Source organism: Dicentrarchus labrax, unplaced genomic scaffold (assembly GCF_905237075.1).
Source record: "Dicentrarchus labrax unplaced genomic scaffold, dlabrax2021, whole genome shotgun sequence".
Lineage (NCBI taxonomy): Eukaryota > Metazoa > Chordata > Actinopteri > Moronidae > Dicentrarchus > Dicentrarchus labrax.
In genome coordinates, this window is record NW_026136722.1 from 11157194 (window position 1) to 11182131 (window position 24938).

The 24938-nt window shown below is 41.5% G+C and overlaps 2 protein-coding genes across 7 annotated transcripts in view; one reads left to right on the top strand and one right to left on the bottom strand.

Moving 5' to 3' along the window:
* The first annotated feature begins 6948 nt into the window (after positions 1-6948).
* On the top strand, positions 6949-11325 carry LOC127357108 (uncharacterized). Of its 2 annotated transcripts, XM_051389312.1 has the most exons (14): positions 6950-7108; positions 7290-7396; positions 7586-7717; positions 7812-7857; positions 7984-8031; positions 8139-8220; positions 8334-8435; positions 8737-8820; positions 8900-8986; positions 9138-9194; positions 9286-9336; positions 9795-9878; positions 10156-10198; positions 10298-11325. In XM_051389312.1, the coding sequence occupies exons 1-14, from the start codon at positions 6955-6957 to the stop codon at positions 10319-10321; spliced, it is 1101 nt and encodes a 366-aa protein (XP_051245272.1). In that variant the 5' UTR covers positions 6950-6954; the 3' UTR covers positions 10322-11325. The 2 variants fall into 2 exon arrangements, with proteins under 2 accessions (XP_051245273.1, XP_051245272.1); XM_051389313.1 differs by lacking the exon at positions 8737-8820 and having other exon boundaries at positions 6949-7108.
* A 6293-nt stretch (positions 11326-17618) lies between these two features.
* adgrl1a (adhesion G protein-coupled receptor L1a) overlaps positions 17619-24938 on the bottom strand; it is an 89859-nt gene continuing 82539 nt past the window's right edge. For all 5 annotated transcript variants that reach the window (XM_051389263.1, XM_051389262.1, XM_051389259.1 and 2 more), the window contains 4 exons: positions 24267-24363; positions 21468-21590; positions 20028-20045; positions 17619-19866 (listed from right to left, as the gene is read on the bottom strand). In XM_051389263.1, the coding sequence (XP_051245223.1) occupies positions 18944-19866; positions 20028-20045; positions 21468-21590; positions 24267-24363 (1161 nt within the window). In that variant the 3' untranslated portion in view covers positions 17619-18943. The remainder of the gene's footprint in view (positions 19867-20027; positions 20046-21467; positions 21591-24266; positions 24364-24938) is intronic.

The window sequence follows — 24938 nt, forward strand, 5'->3', positions numbered from 1 at the left end:
CAATACACGTTGTAGATAGAGATACCAAACCACTTTGTACATATTGTGTGGTCTAAAGCATGAGAGATTTATTTTGTGTGTGTGTGTGTGTGTGTGTGTGTGTGTGTGTGTGTGTGTGTGTGTGTGTGTGTGAGAGAGAGAGAGAGAGAGTGTGTGTGTTTGTGTTTGTTCTATAACTCGCTGCTGATGGCAGACTGGAATGCAAAAACAAGATCATGGGAATAAAAACAATAGTCCGGACCCGTTAGGTGTCAGTGACGACTGCATTGGAGAGGTGGGAGGATGAGCTCGGATTCCAAGGTCAACAAGCTATGCTTCACACTCACGTGTTGTGGTAATGTAATAGTGACATGACACTCATCTCATGTTAATACAAGCGGAGGAATTATGAAAACAGCCCATATATCACTAAAGTAAACTACATTACTCAAGTGAACCTCATAAAGTTGCATGTATACAACTTACCTCTGTGCTCAAGTGCTCTGAGGCAATAATGTCACAAGTGATTTGTCTCTGGAAAACACATCTCTTGTGTGTATAAAACATTTTCATCTGTGTATTCAAATCTGTGTGTATGTTGATTCTGTGTTTTTGCCCACATGACTACCTGTATACTTGTGTGTGTGTACTTAAGGGGTCTTTAGGCCATAAATCCCACTTTTCCTCAAACATATCATTATAATCCCACACATACACCTCTATACTCGCCAACACACACAACAGTACTCTCCTACGTATATTCTATTTCTCCATAATGAATGTGAGAACTCTACTTCGTATGAGGAATACTGATGTTGTCTATAAAAGAGGATTATTGTGTGTGTGAGTGGGATTGTAAGGAGAAAGAATGTCTGTTTGTGGGAGAGAGAACGGTGGGTGATGTGTGAATTAATATAATGGTGTGTGTGGATAGTATGGTAATGCATCTAAGACAAAAGGAGTTTATGTGTAATATTCTGCGTGGAATTAAATGAAATGTGTGAAAAATAATGAGACAAAAGTAGAATGAGAGCACAGCACTGTGTGAGTATGATATTCTGTGAAGGAGAGAATGTGTGTGTCTGTGTGTGAAAGGGTATGCATGTGTTGCAAAACTGTAGCGAGCGTTTAATTAAAAAGTAGATAGCTAATGTTGGCAAATTTCAGATAGATATTGCGGAATAAGTGACATTATTAAACGAGATAGTGCAGGGAAATATGGGAGAGTAAAGTGGTGTGTGTGCCAGATCACGATGCAGACGAGTGTGTCTGTGATAGTGAGGATGGTGCTATCAGTGCTCTTAATTACAGTCCTCTCTAGGAACCAGCTGGAATAACACTGAGAATTAAAGAACCTGAGGTGCTGAGGTCACACTTACAACACTTAAGTACATCAGAGAGCCAATGAAATGTGCTCGTTGGAGCGCAGGAAACTGTTAAATACAGTGCAGCCCTCTCTCTTTCTGCTGCTGTGTGTGCATATACAGCATTTATTCATCCTTTCATCTATGCTTTTGTGCATGTAAGTGTAATGATAGCTTACCGCCAATAGCTTAATGAGCATGCACACAGCAGATACCTGACAATATTCCTGTAATTCTTAGTTATGAAACTAGTGAGTCATTTGTGTGTGTAATGCATCCACTAACATCACTTTCTAAGGAAAGCTGGTGTAATTGATGGATAGACGGTAGTAAGTACAGTACAGTAAGAGGCAGATATAATCTTTAATAACATTTATGACTCATTATTTAATCTGCCCATGCTCGTCTTTACTTCTTTATTATTTTCTCTCAGTACCTCCTAAAATAAAGAATCTTTTTTCCTGGTGCTATTGGGAAACAGGTGAACTACAAGATTTACAATGGATTGTTTACAGTCATTGGGTGTAATTGTTGAACAATGTCAGTCTGACAGTCACAGCTGCTGGCTACCATTGTTATTAGTGGTAACCTTGGGGGGTGAGTTATGGTTGCCTCTGTCCTGTAATTATGTTTTTCCTTCCCCATGGTCGTGGTGACAGATGATGACAGCAGTGGAAAAGCTGGTGAAGGAAACCTCCTGGTGGAAGAAGAGGAATGACGGCAGTGAGGGAGTGAGAGAGAGACAATCCCAGACCTGGAACCACAGAGGTATCTGTCTAGACACCGAACAGCTGTCTTCGGCTAGAACTTGCACACTGCAACAAAAAAAAGGACCCACAAGTCAGTAGTCTTGTCTCAAAAATGATTAAAATATTAACAGCATAGCTTGTTAACAGTGCAAATTAACTTTTTAAATGAAGTCATTGAATAGAGTACCATTATCTTGGTACTAATCAATTAAGTACTCAGCTTTACATTAAAGATCCCCTTCAGATGTGTATTATATACAAATAGTCTGCTTGGACCGGTAATATGTTTTTCCACATTAAAACCTTTACAAAGGCATCTACTTCTTCTACCTTATAAAAAAATCTATGAAATTCTATTAAAGACTCTATGAATATGCACATTTAGTTTATTTCTAAACTTTTCTTGCTACACACAAGAAGTCGCCTACTCTACGTCACACTTGTATAAGTTGCATTCTGGGCCAGGGTTGACTTCCAAAATATTTGTGATGTTGAAAGTCATGCTTGTAGGCCCCACCCCTTAAAATGTGATTTTCCATGAGCACAGAGAAACGTTCCATTTTCACCAGATAAATGTAAAAACATCCTTCTAGTGTCAAACTCTGCACATACATCATTCCGCACAGTGAAGCTCCAACATCCAGCTATAGGAAGAAGAAGAAAAGAAACCTATTTTTAAGCACAGGGGGACTTTAAAGACACATACCATAGGCCTTCTTTGCAGTAGATATTTTGACTTGTCATAGCAGTGAAATCAGATGGAACAAATATAACCTTAGCGACAGCTCCACTCAGTTTGAGTATTCCATTAAGGTACCAGGGCCCTGCAACTGAAACACGTAAGCCATAATTCATTTTATTAATTACGCCTGTGCTTTTCATGCTATTACAGGTCAAAGTCTAGCCTAATGACATTTTTAAGTGTGTAAAAATGTATATTTCTTGCAGTGTGTGCTGCTCTCCTGCTCTGCTCTCCATTCTCCCGGCTCCAATTTTTCAGGTGAGTGCCTGATTGCCTCACTGATCCACAGCACAGCCAAACACAAGGCTTTGTTTATTTAACAATAGGGCTCAGCCAAGTGTGCACAGCTACAGAAGAGCTGCCTTAACAAAACATGACAGTGATAGACATACTGACTTAACTGACATTTTACAGGGCTGCAGCAACTCCCCATTTACAAATCCCCTGTCCCTTAAAACTTCAGTCATGTCACTCATGGCTTTAGGTGAGGCAGTCTTCTGCTGTGAATGACATGAATGAGCAGTATACACAGAGAGCAGCTTATAAACAAAATTAACCAAATGGGTAATTTGATGTGAATTTTTTGCATACTTTCTCATGAGTCCACTTAGTGTGCAGTGCATGCCAGTGCTTGCAAATGTTCTTGTTTGTGTGTCAGAACAAATAGTAGCGTGTGTGAGTTGAGTTGTATTGTATATGTGTGTGAGTGTGTGTGTGTGTGTGTGTGTGTGTGTGTGTGCATGCTGTGTGTATATTTATGTGTGAAGCTACAGAAATAACAGAGGGCATGGTATAAAAAAAATCCTGATTGTTTCTGAGGGATTATCCCTCACAATGCAGGGCTTTATCAAAGGGCCTGGACTGCTGTAACAAGACACGCTCGCCCCGGGTTCGCCCAGCCAAATACTGAGAGTTACGCCAGCAACGAATCACAGGGGGGAAAAGAAATGAATAGAGAAAAGAAAAGAAACACGGACGGAAAACGATGGCGGAGGAGAGCAAAGACATGGGAAGAAAAGTGGAGTGAGAGGGAAAGTGGGAGAGAAATTAAGGAGGGGAGTGAAATGTACAGAGAGAGGCAGAAGTTGAACAAGTTTAACTGGAGGCCATGCTTCAAACAGAGAGGTTTGTTTTCTGACAGAGATCCCTCTCAGGAGATCGAGCTGGAAAACAGATTAATAGAAGCTGTCCAAGTAACTCTGATATTGCACAACGTGTGCCTCAGCACCACGTGAATGCTGTGCATTACACTGCACAGGGCTTAGACGTGGCTGTTTGTATGTTAAAGCCTGATGTACGTATATGCTGCTGCTACACACCAAGTCTTCATGTTCAATCTCCTTGACCAGTGGTTGGTCCCTTATCAGACATCTTTCAGATCTTTCATGTTTGTTGTTGTTGTTTGCTCTGTGAAGGAGAGGTGTTTTTGATTGGGTTGTTTTATTTGCTTCCTTTTATAAGACTTTCTCAGCAGGATCAGGTTGCTGTGCCCAGGCTAACCAAGCTCTGTAAAGGGGAGCTGTGGTTTTGGAAATGGGGGGGGGGATTTGGCCGCTCTGGAAGGGGCTTTAATATGGGAGTAGGGGGAGTAGATGGGCTGGTGGTGTGCATGGTATTGTGTGAAGCTCTGTGACTTCATATATTCATATGACACCTCCACTCCCAGCACTCATGAAGAATATTCTTTCAGACTTGCTAATTTACTTTTATTAGCAGTTCATTTTTTTGGTATGTGTTGTAAGGGCCAATGCAATATAACCACACAGCATGATTGAATGTTTATGTTTTATTGTTATTATATTTTGAGCTGGTTGAAGCCCAGATGAATGTGATTATTGTGTACTTATTTCTCTATTAGTGAGTAAGTATGTCAGTGTGTGTTGGTGTTCCTGGCAGCGTGTAGATGTCCCCTTGTGATATCCAACCTGTGCCAGTGGGAGTTTCAGGCTTCACACTGCACTGACTGGACAGACCAGTGTCTGTAACAGTCCCAGCACGATTTGCTGTTCTCTTAACTCACCTCTCCTTTGGTCTTGCACTCAGGATGAAGGATTATGCTTATTACCATTTTACTTGAAAGCACCCCTAGTGACTTGATGCTTTTCCTTGCCACAGTTCAATCCCTTCTGAGTGAGGGTTCAGGGAAAATGGCATGTAACGTCTAAAATACTCAGTCTCAGGGTGTGAACATGACACTGTTTCCTGTATATACTGTTTTAGTTACGGTCGACTTTCTACAGGGTGTATTTTGAAACCGTTACAGATACACAAACTCAAGCCAAGCAGGGTACTGAGTAGCCAGCACTATTGTTTCATAGCTACTCAGAATTCTCAGGGTGTTGCTTTGCTTCAGCTTTGACTCCACAACTCGCACGCCCCGAATGGTGCACCCAGTTTTTGTTTTAAACTTGGGTAATAATACTGAACTGTATAAACTGCATGGGGGTTAATTTACCCATGTTCTTCTTTTGTTCATAAAACTTCCAAATACCAGAGCCAAAACTATCTACCTTCCAAATTCTCAGAGTACTACCCTCGTCCACATGGACAGAGAATGAGGGATTGAGGGGGTGGCAGTGAGACGGGAAGAGAGCTGTTTATCTCTCATCGCTGCTCTTATGAACAGAGCAAGAATGGATGAGTTGAGGCAGATGGGGAGAGAACTCAAAAGCAGCTGAATTGTAATTATTTACCCTAAAAGTCCTGTTTTGACTGTTTGGAATTTACTCCTTTCAGACTAAAGCACTAGACGCACAGTGTTTGTGGGAGTGTGGGCTATGGGATATGCGTGTTCATAGCTTTGTGTGTGCTTTCAGCCTGTCCTGCGTCATCGTTGCTCTTCTCTGTTTATGCAGGGGCTCTGTGGATATGGAGAGGGATGTTACGATTTCCAGGCCTCCCACTGTCACCTGATATGTATGGAGAACAGATCAGGTGATTGGACAAGTCCACTTCCACACAGCTTCCCACCAGGGCTTCTGAGCCAAGTCTATTTACTGTCTCATTCATGCCTGTTGTGAGGTCATCTTTATTCAGTTAGGGTCTCGCCAAGGAGTCATGAAGCAATCAAGAACGATGCAATGTTAAACTGGTTGGTCACACCAAATGGCTGATGAGCAAATCTGCTTGGCCTTAATGTCACTATATCTATTCCCACATCAATGTGATAATTGTGTTCAAGGTGGACACTCGAGAGTATGCTTTGCCTGTCTACACTGGTGGCCTATTGCATTGTAAGAGAAACGGGGAAGGGCAAAGGAGAGGCAGAGAGGGACAGATAGATGGAGGAAGGGAAGTAGACAGGGTTGAAGAGATAGAGAGGGGCCCATATTGAGTGACACAGACTATGGTTTGTGTTTTCTCGGTGGAGCAGAGAAGATGCAGTCTAAATGAAGCTTGCTGCAGCATGGCGGTTTCTGCTTTATCCTTGCACTGTGTGTGTGTGAGTGTGTGTGTGTGTGAGTGTGTAAAGGGGAAATGACAGAGGCTTCTTTGAGTACTCAGAGGCCACTGTTCTCCCTCTGTTGTTTCATGGTTAGAATCATTTGGGAGTAGTGCCATTCTCCATGCAAAACCCATCTCCAAAGATAACAGGAGGATAAACAACACAGGTGAACATGGATAAATACAGATTATGCATCCACCTGAGTGGTAAAAACACGCTGTCACAATTGATCCACAATGGGCGCCAGGATGTGTTTATCTAATGGCACATAATCTGTTTGTGAGAGCTTGTTGGAACCACAGCATTTGTAAGAGAGACTATTTGTTTTCTTCTTTTTATTTTCATCTAATTTGGAAGGACATTAAAACCCTGTGGTGATTTTGTGTCTCTGTCAGGGCAGTCTGTAGGACGAGGGCCTCCTCTTGTGTTCGGTGTGTAAAACTACAAAGACAATGGGAGGGTTTGGCACATTGGCTATATACTACGCATTGATATGATTTATAACATAGAGGGTAAAATACTATGCTCACTTCACTGATTTTAATAAAAATGAGGAAAAACTGTTCTTGAAACTATTATAAGTCAAATCATTATGGCCCAGTTGGAGCCAAGCATTAATATTAAAATTTGGTACAAATTTAATTTATGACCACTTCCTTCATGACCACTTCCGTCATGACAACTTCCTTATTTTCTCGAAGCATATTCCGTGAAATATTTTCCTGCTGCAGTCGGGTTTCTCATCTGCTTCGACAAATGTATCAAGGAAAGCGTCCTCAAGGAATGATTCCTGCCATCATTATGGCATTCTGTGTTGGAAAATCACTAGGTAAGAGATTGATAATGTTTCTCTCCTGTTTTTCCAGTTTTGTAGGGTTATCTTTACTTCCGGTAATGGTGAGCTGCCGTCTTAGTCTACTAGTTTTCTTTCGGTTATGCTGTTTCTGTTTCTTTTATATGATGTTTGTAGAGGGTCTAAAAGTTTGTTGATACGATCCTTTATTTCACAGAATGTGATCAGAAGAACACTTCCTGCAATGGCATTAAGACTGGTGGCGGATTCAAGTTCCCTCATGGAGGACCTGAGGGAAGTGAGATCTACGTCTATGATAACGAGGTATTTTAATTTGCGTTTAAACTCTGTAATAGTGATAGTTAGATAGTGATAGTTTTGTTTGATAAAATCGTTTTGACAGAGGCTTCCTGGTTGTTCACTATGGGTGACGAGAGAAAGAGAAAGTGAAAGTGTTGACATTTAGGTTGTCCGGTCTATGTTTGTTCTGAATTAAACCTTTTATCCCAACAGACTGTGCTCATTGCTTACGCTTCGCTTGGCGATCAGTCTTTTGAGTTTATGAACAAGGTGATGAGCATGGACAACTATTCAGTCATTACAAGAGACTGCCAAGACCTGCAAGTAAAACACATAGTTCATCATGTGAGTTTCCCTCTATTATATGAATTGAATCAATAAAAGTTTTGATTTGTTGTAAGTGTGAAATATGTACCCTTACTTTGTTTTTGATTTGTAGGGAGAGCGCTTTGTAAAAGAGATATGTTTGGATTATAAAATTACAGGTAAGGCAATGAGGTGTTGTAAATAACTGATTTAAGATTGAATTTTATTGTACCGCTGATCATAAATACATAAATAATATATTATATATATATTATACACAATTATCCCAACTTTTTTATCAACAGAGAAACTGGATATTGATTCAACTGATTCACCAACACCAATAATCATCGGTGAGTGGAATTTTATTATTCCAGTGCCTCAACATTTTTGTTTACCTTACTGTGAATTAATGTAAAATACCTCAAAATTATTATTTGATTTTCATTTGGTCGTCCAGGTATTATATTTGGTGTGATATCACTCATTGTGATCATTGTGATTATTCCTTTGTGTTACGTTTCTTGGAAGAAGCTATTGAAGTGAGTTCTATTCTATTTGCAATAACTATCAACCATTCATTTCATTTACACATTAACTTACACATCTTGAATGGATTCAGAAATGTTTGTTTGTGATTTGTTTGTTGTGTCAGGAAGCAGCACGGTGCAAACACAGTTTCTGAGCTCACTTTCATGCTGAGTTTTCTCAGACTGGGGATTTCCAAGGCACAGAAGGAGGAAGAGGAAGGAGTTGGGTCAGTGTTACTTTTCACATTTGTCCATCATTAAGTTCCAGTTATTTAAATCACTTTCAATGCATATCCTTATCAGCATATAACCACTGACTTTTAGGAAGACAAAGTTGGTCAATGGTAAAATAGAAATAAATAGATTTTAATAGTTAAAGTTCAATACGTGTTTCAAATATTTTCTTCAGCTGAGCTGCTCTTGAGAAAAAGGGAACTAGAAATAAGTCAAATGATGTTACTTCATTGACAGTAAACATTCAGAAGCTACATTCAGCTCAGTGATCACATATTTTCTTTGTCATTATAGTTTGAATGAAATGGGATATGCCCCTGACCCACCTGGAAGTGGTGTTGAGCAAGATAACACACTTGACAGTGTGCATGTTCACAGGTCAGACTTTATCAAAACTGTCTGTGTTTTTGTGGAAGTCTAGACTATAATCTACTAAAAGCTACCTTTGTCTCCATAGTATTGATCCTACGGCTGAAGGCAAGACTACTCAATCCCTTAGTCTGGACCGCAGCTTGAGCAACGAGGGAATCCAACCCCCTAAAAAGTGAGAAGAAAAATAGTTTACTTTTGTTTGTGCCTGTAGCCAATATTCCTTTGAAGATTTAGGTGAAGTATCCCTTTAACTGGGCAGGTATAGTGAGTGAGATTTCTCAGAAGAGATTCAGTGCCATTCTTATCTAGTATTTGTTTTGCAGCGGAGACATAACTGCCCCTGACATTTACAGAGCCTCTAATCATCGAGCCAAGCACAGGTAAGCTTTTTGGTATTGGAGTGTGTTTGTTATACATTTTTTAAATGAAATTCTTTATTTAACAACTACTGTCCTTATATGTCTTCCACAGAAAGGTGAGGGATGATCCAGGAGGAGAGAACGACAACAAAGGAAAAGACAGGTAAGTAGTCTAACAATTTTGATAATTGTGTATGTTTTTATTTTCCTTTTTATATTACATTTAGGTAATACAAAAAAGTATACATGTATTTACATGTGAGGTGAGAATGTGTCCTACTGAAGCCTCCAAGAATAGTTTAGTATGAAATATTTATTATTCATTGTATCAAATGTAGTTATTTTACAGAAACCCTCTGGGTTTGGGCTGCTTGCAAAATGATCTAAAAATTGAAGCAAAAAAGTCCACAGTGATCCTGGCAAGTCCATCAGATGACTATAGATTGATCTTTAATCAAATTTAACTTTAATTTTGGTGCAAAAAATGCACAGAAGCATTGAAAAGATACATAACACAAAACAACATAACAGAAACTAGACAGACAACAACTGCATCACTGCATGCACAACTTGAGGTTGACCTGAAGCACTAACTGATAATGGCTGTGAATTCTTCTGCAGGGACACAGCCAATGGGTGCACTGTTGGTGTTAGTGGTCCTGAAGATCAAGAGAATGAAGGACAAACGCTGCTCTTGGATCAGCGGTGAGACTGCCTCTTGCTTTCTGTCACTCTGCGCAGAGAAATCTCTGTAGCTTTCCAATTTCTAGTCTCCTTTATACCTTGTTTCATTTTGCCTGTTGCTGCTGTTTTGACAGCTGTCAGGAGTAACTTTATGAAGTTCTCCACCCACACCCATCCTAAATCTGAAGGGTCAATCTGAACTTCAGAACTTGACATCTGCTTGGAAAGTGAGCATAAACCGAGCTTTGCTGTTGCTTTGCAGAGTTTCATGTCTATTCCTTGTTGTTTGTGTCTCCAGAGCTGCCATCCAAGGTGAAGCTGCAGTTTCCTCTACTGCACCAGTAAGTAGAAAGCTTTTTATACATTATTTATTCCTTCTTTTCTGTAAAAGTACAGAATGTTGTTTTTGTTTGACTTAGCAATTGCTTTGTTTTCTGCAGGACACTGACGTGGAGTCAACATGAAGAACTATACAGATACATAAATCTTGAGTCATAATAATAATAATAATAATAATAATAACCGTTATTATATACAATATAAAGTTTTCTCACAATTAGGATATGTGGTACCTTTTCTGGCAGCTCCTTTGGATGAGTCCAGCACTTTTGTTTAAATGATCACTTTCATCCCATAATGCTTTTCATAGTCGTAGAAGATATGTATATATTATTTACAAACCCATTTGTCCATAATTTCACATGATTACAACATATTTACATCATTCTGATGACCTGAAGTTTTCTTCACAGAAAAAGTAGACAATCCTGGTGGAAACCGGTCTTGTCTGTGCGTTGGTTTCAGCCTGGTCAATCACGCAGATAATATAACATATTGATTTTGGTCATTACATTTAGAGGAACATTAGTTATTACATTATTATATTACATAAATTACATTATATAATAATTAAAATAGCTGAGAAGTGCATGGCTTGACCAAAGGATGGGTGGATCCAGACAGAAAAAGTACCACATCCAAAGCTGTGAGACAACTTATTATATTAATACATTCAAGTGAATGTATTAATGCACTTATAAAACAGGTATAGTATAAATACATACAGTACTGTATTTGTAAACTAAACAAATATTATATAAAATGTTCTATATTATATTATATCATATACCTCATTAGAGTGAATATTATTATCAGATTTCTTTTCTTTCATTATCTACAAGTAAGTTTTTGTTTATCTGATTAATTATTAGTAAACCTGCTTTTGCTCCATTATTGCTGCATAATCTAGGAACATGTTTATTCTTATTATCACCTGAATCCCAGAACCCTTTTTTGGTAACTTAAATCTTTTTCGGTATTACATGCCTATAATATATGTAATATACATATTTTGTTGCATTGCTTTTGCTTTTTAATTGATCAGTAGTGACAATAGGAATATAAACAATTATGATGATGATGATTTTTTGTAATGAATTTTGAATAAAATCCTTTACTCCACCCTGGATTTCACTGCCTGCTCATATTTTCCCTTTGTTTCTAAACTGAGTAAACACTGCACTTGAAGTATCAACTTTATACCATAAGGGGGCAGTAAATAGTCATAAGTCATACAACACTGTTATAGGCAACACAATTACGTCTCTTATTAGTTCCGATGAGTGATGCAAACATAATTAATGCATATTTATTCAAGATTGCAAAAGCGTCAATTCTCAATTGTACTTACACCTAAAAAATATAAACCTTGTTTTTACACACTGTATTTCTACACTATTACAACTACAGCGGGTAACTAAAGCTCCCTTATAATGCCGTTGATTGACTATTATGTGGTTCTTCTATGCAATCAGTGTCTGTGTTTGGGTTGATCTCTATTTTCTAGTATAGTGCTCTAATTTATTAATCAATTAATAAAAGGACAGTAAATAGATTATACATCTTTAGTAATTTAAGAGCTGTATGCTACAGTACTTAAAAGATTTGTTTCCCTGGTGACTTGATGTATGGTAGTAATTATACACAAACACACAGGGGTTTGAGCTTGATTTAATACATCTCTTTTCTCTATCTCTTGGGATCTGGTGAGAGATACTGTGAGTCTTGCGTTAGTTAATGTCTGATTCTATTTTTACCTCCCTAAATGTGCACTGACCTTGAAAAAAAAACTTTTTTACCTCTAAGATGGACGGAGTACCAGGAAGAGAGTGGGTCGGGGGTTAGAGGCTTTGTTGCTCATGTTTGGTATGTCAGTGTGTGAAAGTGTTATTGTACCACCGGTGAAAAGAGGGTGATTGAATGGTCAAGGCCCCTCTCTGGGAGTTTCACTGAGGGGACATGAGCGAGGCAGGGGCTGGGCAGATGGGTTGATGGGTAGGGGGTGGATCATCACATGTCATCATACATGTACAGCGTACTGTATGACATACAAAAAAGAGGTACGTGGGAGAGGCTGCAATTATGGATGAACCGTTTATGCTCTGATGCACATAATAATAAGATATGTGCTAATTAGTTACAAATCACACTCCAACGTATTATGAGCAGTCAAGGAAACAAAACTCAGTGGGAGCTGAACACTGATCACACCACATTGGGGATAGGGAGGCTTAAGGGAAGCTAGAAGGGTTGCAATAACCCAGACACTTAGGTGCGTTATCCCTAACTGATCTCTAGTTGATCACAATGTTTATGCTTACTCTGGAGTGTATTAAAGATCGCCTACTGTTGTGTACTGCTGTGGCTTAACAGACAGCTGCAAGCAAATAGTGTTGCATTCAAAATCAGTAAGCTGTATTCACACAGCAGTTATTAAAAGATTACATCAGGGATCACACCACACCGTATGATTAATTAACCTTGACTGATGCTTTGTAAAACTGAATCCAGCTGAGCAAGTATGCCCACAGGTCTGCATGTACATACAGATACAGTACATATGAGATGGTTGAAAGCTTCAGTGTAGCTGGCCTCGTTAATGCTGGGTCACTGTAGTGAAACACAACCTTGCTTTTTTTTCCAGATTGGAATGGGACTGGTCGTCAACCTCCCCCGGTGCTCAATGCTCTTACTAGTCCCTGTCCAAACACTAAGAGTATTGGGGCGATGGGTTTTGTCGCCTAAAGTGACAGCTTGCTATTTTCTGCATCTCTTTGATCATTTTGTGTAGTATGCTTGGACAGAGACCAGCGTTTGACAGAATCATCATCCCAACCAGCAGGTCAAATCTGCATATGCATACAGTGTGTGGTTCAAAGGGGAGCTGACTCAGGAAGGGCCTGTGTTGCTTGGCTTCAGTCCCCTGCTTCCCGTGGTACACAGATGAACAACAGCACAATGCTGTCGTAACCTGCAGGACAACCTATGAATAAAACATAAACCCTGTATTATTGCTTAAAGACATCTTTTCATTTCCAGTTTGACTCACGAGGTAGGTATATTGTGAAAGATACAGTATAGTAATAATTTCTTTGTGCTTATATCACATTGGCACATGCATAAGCACACAAGCAATTATGCTGTACATCAGCATTCAACCCCACACTTCACAAGTGAGTCCTTTCAAGATGTTCCCACAGAAACCGTGAAGCACGAGCGGTGTATATTTTCAATAGTTTTTTATTAATATGTGCTGATACAAGGTCGCTCTGACCTGCGATGACGCAAACACTCACAGAAAATCATCCCCTTTGGCCCAGACAGCTGTCAAAGCAATGACCGTGAGAAAAAAATGTCAAATAAAACATATGAACATCATTCCTCAAAGAAAACAGAATCAAGGTGTTATATTAACCTCAATTTACAAATGTCTCAGTGGTACATGATAAACGATCCATTTCATAGAAAAATCACAGAAAGCTCTGGAAATGGTGCTATACGTAGGACCCCACATGGCACAATGTCAGTACTCATCGTCTCTACCAGTGCCTACAGTCTTCTATGTAAAACCACTAACTCCCAATAATTTATTCCCATAAATTTAAGCATTTCAGGGATGTCCAATACTGACCAGGTTCTGCTGTACTGAGCTAATTAATACAGCCCTTAGCTGATACTTAGAATATCCCACTCACAGCAGCTATAGCCAGCTATTCTACCTCTGATGATGTACACAGACCGTCTGGGGCAACATTTCCTGGCCTGTCCTGTGGATGATCACTACAGCCATGGACAGGCACGTGCAGGCACAATTCAGCTCCTCCCCACTCTCAGAGACAGTGCACCCAGCGGAAGAAAAAGGAAGAAAAATAAAAAATCATGCCTACAGATTCAGCCTGCTCTTGCTGCATGTGGATGGATGTTAACAAGTAAACAGCAGTCTTTCTCCACTTGAGTGTATAAAACTATCTAACCTGGCTGAAGATGTGTATTATATATATGTCTGTGTGTCAAAAGATATGTTTGTTTTGGTTTTGGACCTTGGGGTCTCTATGTAGAATGGGCCTCACAGGTTTAGCATTTGGAGAACCTCATCCTACTCAAAAGCCCCTCTGTTGTTGGTCCCCCCCTGTGCATCAAAGATGGCCGCTGGCCTGAATTGCTGGCACAGCTCCACGGACACATATTTACCATAAAAGAGAAACAGCACAATCCTCCCCACTGGGTTTATGCCATACCCCTATATATTTCTTAAAACTACTCTAAAAGTACTTTATAGCAGTCATGTGGACACGTAACAAGAGACCAATAACAAAATAGTACTACTTTATCATTGTTTACATTTGCTTTTTAAAAATCTCTATAGGAAAATCCTGTTGCATTTGTTAGCACTCTAAAAATCTTGATTTAATCGGCTGATGCGGCAGTGGATTCATTTTCACATTTTTTTTAAAGGAAGCATCCATTTGACCAAACAACACCCACATCATCTTTCTTCCTCTGCAGGAAGATTTGTTTTATTCTATGAACAAACTTGAGATCTGACATGCCAGCTTGATCAATTTAAACAATAAAGTAAACCTCTGGACTGCAAACCACCACCCTGTAACAAAGTAGCACATCCATCTCCTTATCTCCAGAGCCAGCTCTCCACAGCCTCACTGCAACCCCCCCTCACCAGTCTCTCTCACACTGCCTATGAATGTGTGACATCTGTGACATCTCTGCTGATGTTGTCCCAGCTCTGGGCCACTCTATGCACACATAATGATGACCCTCTGCTCCTCTGCTGCTGTTGAACTCACACACCACTATTCTCCCCCCCAACTGCTCTCCTGGTGTGATATGCACAAATCACTGGTAAGAAAAAAAAAAAAAAAGGTCTGTGTGTGAAAGGGTCAACAGCAAGTAAACGGACTGTAGGCCTGCTGGGACCTCTGCTGTCTAATGATAGACTGAACAATGCCACAGCTCACTCTCCACTGACACTGAGCTGCAGGGGTGAGACAGCATTATGTCAAAAGTTCGGTATCCCACCTTTAAACAACTTCCCACCTAACCACTGGAGCACACACACATCAGGCTTGCCGGTGGCAAGGAATGGGAGTTGTGTTAAACATTTGCAGGCAGAGACAGAAAAAGAGAAAAGAGAGCGAGGGTGAGTTCACTGCAGTAAATTAGTACCCACAGAGTTATTATTGTAATCAGAGGTTTTGAGGGCTTTGAATGGTGGAAAAACTCCCGTTGTGTTAGCCTCCGTCCGACAGCACGGGCCGCAGACCTTCTACTGTATAATCACTATCATTTACCACAGTACAGCACTCCTTTGTTTATTGAGATATTAATCTGGGATAAACAAAGCTTTTGACAAAACAAATTAACACTCTCAAAGAAGTGCTGCACTAATGGAGTCCATTGAGATTGATATTAAAATGTGGATGAGATGGCAGAAGAGGGAGGAAAAGAAAAAGAGCTGGGAGGTGCTGGAAAAAAGAAAAGCAGGCCCAAGGTGACGCACATTCCTCCTCTCATGGGGAGTGTCTGTCTAAACAGTGTTTTTCCCTGGGGTGGGTCCCAGCTGAGCAGTAGAGATCAGCATCAGCATATTATGTCAAATACAATGAGAGAGGGATGAAGTTAATGATGATGGTGATGAGAGTGATGAGGAGAAAGATGATGATGGCTGCCTTGTGTTTCCCATTAACACTTCCACCCTGGAGTGAATTGCTTGATCTTCAATCCTGCTTGTTAAAATACATTCAGTTGTCCTCAGTTGACCAGCGAGTGCTGCTCCGGTACGGTGCCCCACCACTGAGCCATAAGATCTGTGCTTCACATTGTCCAGCACAGCAGCAGAGCAGAATACATGTGCATAATGTCTTTTCATTTGTAAACACCGACAGCTCCCAGGGTCAGCTGCAAATCCAAGTCAGCTACCATCAAACCAGTATTGCACATGTTCCCCCTATGGCTCAAGTGATGATACTAGGGCCTTCTTTCTGAGCCTCATCGTGCTCCATGGCCCATACAATGTTACTTACACAAGTGATTTGAATAACAAGAATAAATGGTGGCAAATCCTTGTAATCCCTCTCCCTTATCTGTCTTTAACCCTCTCTCTCTTTCAGCCCCAGGAGCCACAGCTAAAAGCTGTCCTTTGGGTTCTCTTAGAAGTGGGACAGTCGGGCCCTAGCCAAATGTCACACTGCAGTGGATGCATTTATTTTCTGCTCACGTTCTGTCCACACATCCCACTTTTTCGCTAGGCGCAGGTTTACGAGGGAGACAGTCAAAAGGAAAGAAAAAACCCAATGCCATGAATAAATCAATGTGAATAAATATTCCAAAAACATACATAAAAACTGATAAATAAGCCATAACAAATACCTATAAATACAGCGTAGAAGAAGGCAAACTCTCAGTTTTTTTTTAAAGGTCAGACAGATTTCAGCTGGATGAAAGAAGCCTCACGAGTGTCTCTCTCTTGACAGCTAATTTCTCAAATGTATCGCTTGCATAAGGTGGCATATTGGAAACATGTTCCTCCCAATCGGTCAACCCTGCTTGTCATTTTCATGGTATATGGTTATCTCATGTCTCCCGGGGCGGTCTGATTTCTCCTCATACCTGAACGCCACGGCAAGAGCAACTTCCATTTGAGGCAGAGAAGTAATGGCAGCTCTCTGAGATGAGTATCCCCCCTTGTCTGATGTGCATTCAAGTCATGTCACAAAAAATAGTCTTTCAAATGTGTGTGCACATTCAAAGGTCTTGTGCACAGCACGCACACTCTGGACACTTAGTACACACAACCAAACACAGTCATTCAAACACACTCATACTTACACACATGCACACAAACACATGCACACAGGAAATTAATGAATTGTCACATTAGGCTCTTGAGTAATGCTGAAACTATCTTTAAGAAACAGCAAAATGCAATATTCTCTGATAGCAAAACAAATGTCATTATTGTACATGCTAAAACCCATGTTGTTAAAAGTATGTAATCTGGTTATATCTTCCAAATAATACAAGAACAAACCAAATCACTTTATGGATGCTGTCGTTCACCCACAATGCTTTATCGTGCCTGCGAGGCACAGTATGACATTTGACGACATCTATCTCGCTTGCCCCACACCTCCCGCCCCTTGCTGCCCTCTGCAATTCCACCCTGGGAATGTCAAAGGTCAAATATTAACAACATGTAACGGATTATATTACATAAAAATTGTGCCAGGATTTTTTTTGTTCCATTTTTCATTTGTATAAATAAAATCTATTACACATTATAATCTGTCTCTCTCTCTGCCTTTTTCTCTCCATTGGATCACTAAGGATTTTTCACTGGATGGCACAGTGCTGGGGCACAAGAGCGAGAGATCAAGCAACGGGGGAGAGAGATAGAGTGTATCATTCAGGTCACAAACTCCAAAACATTTTATTTTTTTCTTTCGTTGGTTTGTTGCAGTACAAGAAGTCATTTTTCATAGTATTTGTTACTTTTTGTTGCTTTTGATCATCTGGTGTCTCTATTTACATAGTAGGAATAAAGTAGATTCATGTGTGGTTCCTATGTACACGGTTATACCAATTGGTCGACCAGTGTGTTTGCAACTTTTACAGTCTTGCTTGTCACAACCACACACAGGAAACAAGTCCACTTCAACTGGCTAGGCTCTAACAGCAAAGTACAGCGTAGAAGGGGAGGGGGCAACACCAGTCCACATTTGCAGCCCCCACAGGATGCAGACCCAAAGTCAACAAATTGAATACTCTCTTCAAAACAATAGCAAGGCAGTCATTAAACTTTTCAAATGCCTAAAGCAAACAACCAGAGAGAACAGTGGAGAGAACTAGCCAGTCTTATGGATGCAGGCTCTCCTGCTCAGGAGGGGTGGTGCAGCGCCTCCTCAGTCTCCGTTTTTGCCTCAACTCCACTTCTGTACATAGTTGTCGATTCACAGCAAGAGAAAATGAAGGCAACTACACTGAATCAGCTCCCACTGCCTGCTAGGAACAAAAGCTCTTGCTCCCTTTTACTTAGATGGAGTACTGTTTTCACTTTTGATGTTCAGTAATGAGCACTTCTGGATGAGTGAGTGTATGTGTTTGCTTTGTGAATGTTCTAGTTTCTGTTCTGGCTCAATAAAAGATATTTTTGGCAACAATGAAGAGCTTTCTGTGAGACATTTTTTAGGTTATAATAGTGTACTATATTCCCTGTCTCCACAGCTAACTACTCCTATCAAATGATGATTCAAAAAAGACCTATGGATGGTACGAAACGAAAATGAGATAAAATATAAAATTATATTTCCCATCTCCGGAGGCAGGTCTGAAGAAAAATTACATAAAAAACTTCAACAAAGTTTTAGAGTTTTGAAATATCTGAAGGTAAAGGGGGTGGATCGGTACATTCAGAGTGCTGGACTTGGCCTTAGGGTACCAAAGGAACTGTGGAGGACTGGGATTGGAGAGAGCTGATGAATGCTCTGCTGAAAAACACCCATCACTCATCACCATAAGACAGGGGAGGGTTAAAGATAAAGGCTGATTCTGCAGAGTCAGCCACGACTCAACCTCAAGGTCACTCTGTTTGCTCATCTGTTAGTTAAATAAAAGTCAAGAGAAAGAAAGGCAACCAAACAAGCAGAAAGTGGAGAGACGCGAGAACGAGGCGGGCTAGGAGGCGGCTCTGGCCATCACATTAGTCCCCAACTTCCTCCTTCAGGCTCCAGTCACAGGCTGGTGACCAGCTGCATCTGTCCATCTCCCTCGTTGTGGGCAGGCTCCTGAGCCTGGTGTCCCTCCCCACTCGGTCTCCGGGGTGGGGCCTGGTAGAAGGTCTGCATGGGGGCCCCACGAGAGCCTAGGGCGGGCCTCCCGGAACTGTAGTACAGCTCCTCAGGGGGCTGGGCAGAACGGGGCACCACCTCCAGGGGCTCAGGACTGCTGTCAGGGTAGGGTGAGTCTCGCAGGTTGGTGATGCTGGTGTACAGGGAGTCACGGGCAGGGGAATCTGGCGCTCTGTTGTCTCCCTGCCCGCCAGCACTCTGGCCACTGTGGCCGCTGTGGCCTAGGCTCTCAGTGAGGTCAGCCGTGTAGCTCTCTGACTCCTCTGGATCGCTTTGGTAGAGGACCGACTGGGCGCGCTGCAACAGCAGGGGTTCCTCCAGAGCTTTATAAAGCAGCTCCACATCCTGCGGAGTGCGCTGTCGCCCCTCTCTCAGAAAGTCCTCGTCTTCGTCCATACCCATAGATGGCTCTGGCCCTGGCCCTGCTGTCCCCCGACCAACCCCACCATGAGGACGTCCCCTGGCCAGACTGCCACACACTCTGTCCCCTGCGTCACCTCCCCCTCCTCCACTTCCTCCTCCAACACCACCTCTCAGGTTGTTGTGCACAAGCTCAGAGATGATCATTTTCTCAAAGGCTGCGGCATCTGAGAGGTTTCGTCGGATGCCTCCGCCTCCCAGGGTCTCTGAACTGCGGGGATTGAAGAGTGGTGGGGGACTTTCTCCACCCCCGCCACCAAGGAAGTCACAGCTGCCCCCTCCTCCACCTGCTGGGCCACTGCGCAGGGAATAGCTGTTGTTGAAGTTACCATTCAAGGGCAGAGTTTCCATCCCACAGGGGTCACGGGCCTTAGATAACGTGCTCTCTGGACCCAAACACAGAAGAGAGACAGAAGACAGAGGGTTTTGGCATTATCATCATAGAGTCACATTCAAGTGTCAGTAAGAGAAGAAGAGCAAATATAAGATGGTAAAGTGTAAGGTGGAGTAGCTTAGAATGATGTGAACTAAGGTGAATGAGACTTACTTGGGTCACGGAACGTTCCTGTGTATACCAGAGAAAGTCATGTGGAGTGAATAAAAAGAAAGACACTAGTCAGTAAGTGTTCTTTAATGATGCAACATTAACTTGATGTATTCATTTTAAAGACATTTGAAAAGGGAACCATTAATGGAATAAATAATATCCTTGTCCATTCGCTCCTTTTTTTCTCTCTCTGTCTCTCTCATATCCAACCTTCCAAATCTTACAGCATGCACAATCACATTAACTCTGATTTATGCAGACTTAGTCGTGTTTGTTTGACATCATATTCTTCCAACATTTACCAACATTCCAACATCTAAGCCACAGAAGATACTCTGGATATTTATTTACTACTGTCAGTGATACCTGGATACATACATAATTCATAAAAACCCTTGTAAAGTAGCAGTAATGTTTATTTTACCGCTTTCTCTCCCAAATTACCATCACACAGAAAAGCAAAAGCCAGAAACCCAAAAATTGAGAAGTGCGTTAATTTTTTACATTTAATGTGTTGTGTGACTTTAATCAACGTTCTTCTTCAGTGGTGGTGTGGGTAATTAGACATTCTAATGAAGTGCTCTCCCTACTTCCTCTCCCACTCTCTTCTAAAAATGTCTTGGCTGCCAGGCCTGTGGCCATCAGGCTTGACGTATTGTGCGGAGGGGCTTTAAAATATTTAACAGAAACGCCGCCTTAAATTTCAGTCCTCAGACACTGGGCCTGATACTCTGCGGCTGCACAGTCAGCCAGCGACCTGCCACACACAGTCATAGTTCTCGCTTACCAAGTGAATATTGGTACTGTGGAGGAGCAATTACCAGAACATGTCTAATTCAGCAGTTATAGGCATCCAAAGCGTGGTGTGGGAATGCAGCAATGTGATAAAACAGCCATTAGGCTGCTGAAAGAGTCCCGCTCTGAGATAGAAGCCAGTATGCACACACACAGGCACTTACAGTGAGCACTCACACCTGACCGGCCTACACTCAGATGGACCGTCCCTGGTCACAGGGCTGTCTGATCCCTTTCTATGGCCATCATGATTTAAAACGACTACTTTTTCTGTCTGGAAACAGAAAAACTGTCCTCAAGATTTCTGGCAGTCACAGCTGTAGCTAAACTTCTAATCAATTTGTGGCTGTTCTCATGAAGATTCAAGATCTGACCAGATGGCTGGTTAGGCTGTAGGCACTGTTTGGCTCTGTTATGCTCAGTCTAGTGAATCCGTCTGACAGCTACATAGTCTGAAAAAAACAACACACAAACAGGCCCTCACACACACACACACGTGCACTCAAATACAATAGTGAGTTTGTGTATACGTGTCATAATACTGACAGAGTAAGAGACAGAAGGACAGCAAGTGTGCACACTTTATATACACACGCATGCCGACAAGACTACACACAAAGACTGGAGTGTTTTTGAAGAGCTAACCGGTAGAGTTGAAGACGCCAGGTGAGGGCGGGGTGAAGCTCTCAGCCAGCAGAGTGTTGTAAGGAGAGGTACCAGTGCGAGTCTGTAACACCGGGTTCGTCAAAAGGTGGTTGCCCATAGTCGCTGCAAGACACACACATTTAAAAAATGAGCATGATCATAAATAGGCTCTTATCTTTGTGTCAAATGTATGTAAAGCAAGCACAAGCAGAAACACTATTCACAATAGGTGTAACATTTTGAAATTCACGTTTCCAGACTCAGTAATAACATCTGGAATCATAAAAATATTTACTGTTTATTCAGATGGGGCTATTTTTGTTATGTCGGTGCTTTATGGAGTAATGCATTTCACAGTGTTCTCCTCAATGTTTATGCCTGCTGATTGTAACCTTTGAGTAAAAATACAATTGCAGGGGTAAGGTACTGTTTGGAGCATTGCCATTCTTTTTTTTTCTCTCTTTTGGCTCCTGACAATGTAGTCAGATGGGGGAGAACAGTAATGCATGCCATTATGTAGTCTAGGGGTGCAACCATTGAAACACAGTTAATTTCCCAGTGAAATGTGAATGCCACTACAAGACAAATATAATTCAAAGAAATGGCACACTGAAAATGTTGTATAATGCCCATGTATGGCTCCAGCCTGAGGCAACTCAAACAGAAATGCCATGAAATTAAAAATAGGACAGCATGACGGAGAGTAGACCAAGGCAAAGTGCAACCTTCAGGTCTCACGACTACCTTTCATCACACAGCAAGGGAGCAGGGAATTCTAAAAAAATAAAATATGCACTCGAACACAGCTATTTATTTGTCATTTCCCCTCCTTTTACACTTCCCCTGTCCATCTTTCTGGCATGCCACACAAACCCCTCTCCCTCCATTTTCTGGCTCGTTCTGCTGTGTCTTGACTCAACCACATTTTCTCAGTTCCTCATGCCAGAATTTTTAACAAACAACACCAAATTAGTTGGGATTAGCTGTCTGTGTGTACCTCATAGGAATATCCTGTAGAAAATTAAAGGAACTAGCTTTAAAAAGGGAGAGAAAGTAGGACAAGGGGAATCATGGGAGGCTGTGTGTGTGTGTGTGTGTGTGTGTGTGTGTGTGTGTGTGTTTGTGTGTGTACTGCAGGCCTCATCTTCTGGACACATTACTATTGTCAGGAGGAGATTGTAGTTCATAAAGAAGTGAAGTGGAGAAATCAAAGAGATCCAAGATGCCAGTGATAACGACGCAGCATCTCTTCTCCAGATTCGGCCGCTTTAATTACTCCTCCATGATAGCGCCTCTCTCTCGCTCTCTATATCTCTCTTTTCCTCTCCCTCCCTCGTGCTCCCTTTCGTCTTTCACTTTCTGCCAACTGACAAACTTTTCTCAGAAGCACAGAAAATAAAGGCTTCACAGCACAGTTGCTTGTGTTTGACAGCGCAACATGGACTGATCCACATTGTGTCTCCACCAGGCCTGGTGATTGCTCTATCGTGACGAAAAGCTCCGGAAACCGACCCGCCCGACGCACACACACAGACACACACCCACACACACACACACACACCTCTCATCCATCCAGCTCATTCACAGCACCCCTCTTCCTCACCCCCTGCCTTGCTCCTGTCACTCTCCTCAATTAGAATAATTACCCCCTGTTCGCTCACACGCTAATCAGTTCATTAAAAAGAAAATGGATGAAATTAGCATAGAGAGTGATGGCTGATTTAGCAACTGCCTCTGTGTCATCATCAACAACCCTCACCCCCTCCAACTCAGAACCTGAGCCAACCTTGATCTATGTCACCGATGGGTGCGGCGGTGACGCCACCAGTTGCTGAGGCTAAGACAATCAGTGACTCCAAACACATTTTTTTTCTTCCAGTCTTAAATAACTGCTCGTAACGTATTCATGTGCTGTGTGGGGTTCAGAGGGTACTGCATGTGTCACTGTATTCAGGCAAAATGTGACTGATCCCATGCAACTATGAGAAGGCTAAGAGGAGTTCAAACTAGGGCCGGCAATCTCAGGTTATCGCATCGCACAGTGCTATTACAGTGTTTTGCTATAATGACAAGATATATTCCTAGACCTTATGTGGAGAATACACTCTAAATAGGAAGAACATATATTTAGAAAGCAGGAATCAAACCTGTATTGGCAGGAACATTTTAATTTTAGCTATTATTAGGTATATTTTAGGTAAAAGATCTGAGTATTTGTTCTACCACTATGTGATCTAAGATTTGGTCAAGTGACTTCATGTAAATTAAATTAGTATTATTGACTTTAAATTATAAATACACTTAAATCTGTTTTATTGCCGTACAGGAGTTTATTGGGTAGGTTCAGGCAGGAATATGAACTCACTAACATCAGTGGCACACCCACACACATATTCACAAAACAGAGTGTTTGAGCTCCATTCTCAGTGCTTTCACTGACCAGCAGCTGCCACTGCACTACAAACGGAAACCCACCACCCACCAACCAGCACTGAACAATATGTTGTTCAGTTTAAGCTACATCTATTGCTGCTCACTGGCTGCAAGGCAATCTGAATCATTAGTTAACCTTAATACTCCAGGCATGTGAACATATTCATCATCCTGTATACTGTCATATGAGTACATCAAACACTGAATAACAGTGCTTTACCCTGGCTCTGTCCACTCTGTTCCCATGCTTTATGTGTTTTGGTTCAGTTGTGTATATGAGTGTGTTAGAATCTATGTGTTTGTGTGCATTTAAGCGTGCATAACTTAACGATGGAGAAGCAGAGCAGTGATAGAGGGAGGCCTCACCGCGGTTGAGTGTTGGGGTGCTATTGATATCTCCCGCCATGAAAGAAGATTCTGTCTGCTTCCGAACCGTGTCGTTCCACATCCTGCGGATCCGACTCTGGAAGAAGGAGCACAGCGCAGTGAGTGGCAGCAAACAGACAACAAGTTAAATATAGAAACGCGGCGGGTAGACTTTGTAACTCAGTGGGGCTGCTGTAATCAAAACTGTGGGGCTTGCTCTAATCCGCAAAGAACAATAGGCAAACATGCCAGACAAAGAGATTGAGGTGTTGGGTAAAGAGGCACACAGTTATGTCATGTTATCATGAGGGACGCTAATAAACTCGTGATGTGTAAGGCATGATTGCAGTAGCTGATACAATTGTTATTTGGGAGTGTCTTATTACATTGTGGGAAAGCTTGTTTGTTGATTGTGAGGACTAACTTTTAATGTGTGTATATTGTATGTGTCTGTGCAATTGTTCTTATGCCATTATGCACAGTATTTACGAATGTCTTGTATGGTGCCTGTGTCTATATTTAGTACATGGGCTTCAAAGGATATCTTCATTAATGAGTCATCTACTGTGGTAAGCACAGGGCTGTCAGTAATGGATAGAAACATACATACAGAGGTAAGCAGGCTGATTAGACCAGATTTGCAATAGAAATGAAACACCTCATATATCATTA

What these genes read in the sequence shown, in the direction of transcription:
- LOC127357108 (XM_051389312.1), top strand. Translation starts at nt 6,955, where the DNA reads ATGACAACTTCCTTATTTTCTCGAAGCATATTCCGTGAAATATTTTCC. An exon ending in TAAAACACATAGTTCATCAT is followed by an intron (nt 7,718 to 7,811) that starts GTGAGTTTCCCT and finishes TTTGATTTGTAG; the next exon opens with GGAGAGCGCTTTGTAAAAGA. An exon ending in CAGTTTCCTCTACTGCACCA is followed by an intron (nt 10,199 to 10,297) that starts GTAAGTAGAAAG and finishes TGTTTTCTGCAG; the next exon opens with GACACTGACGTGGAGTCAAC.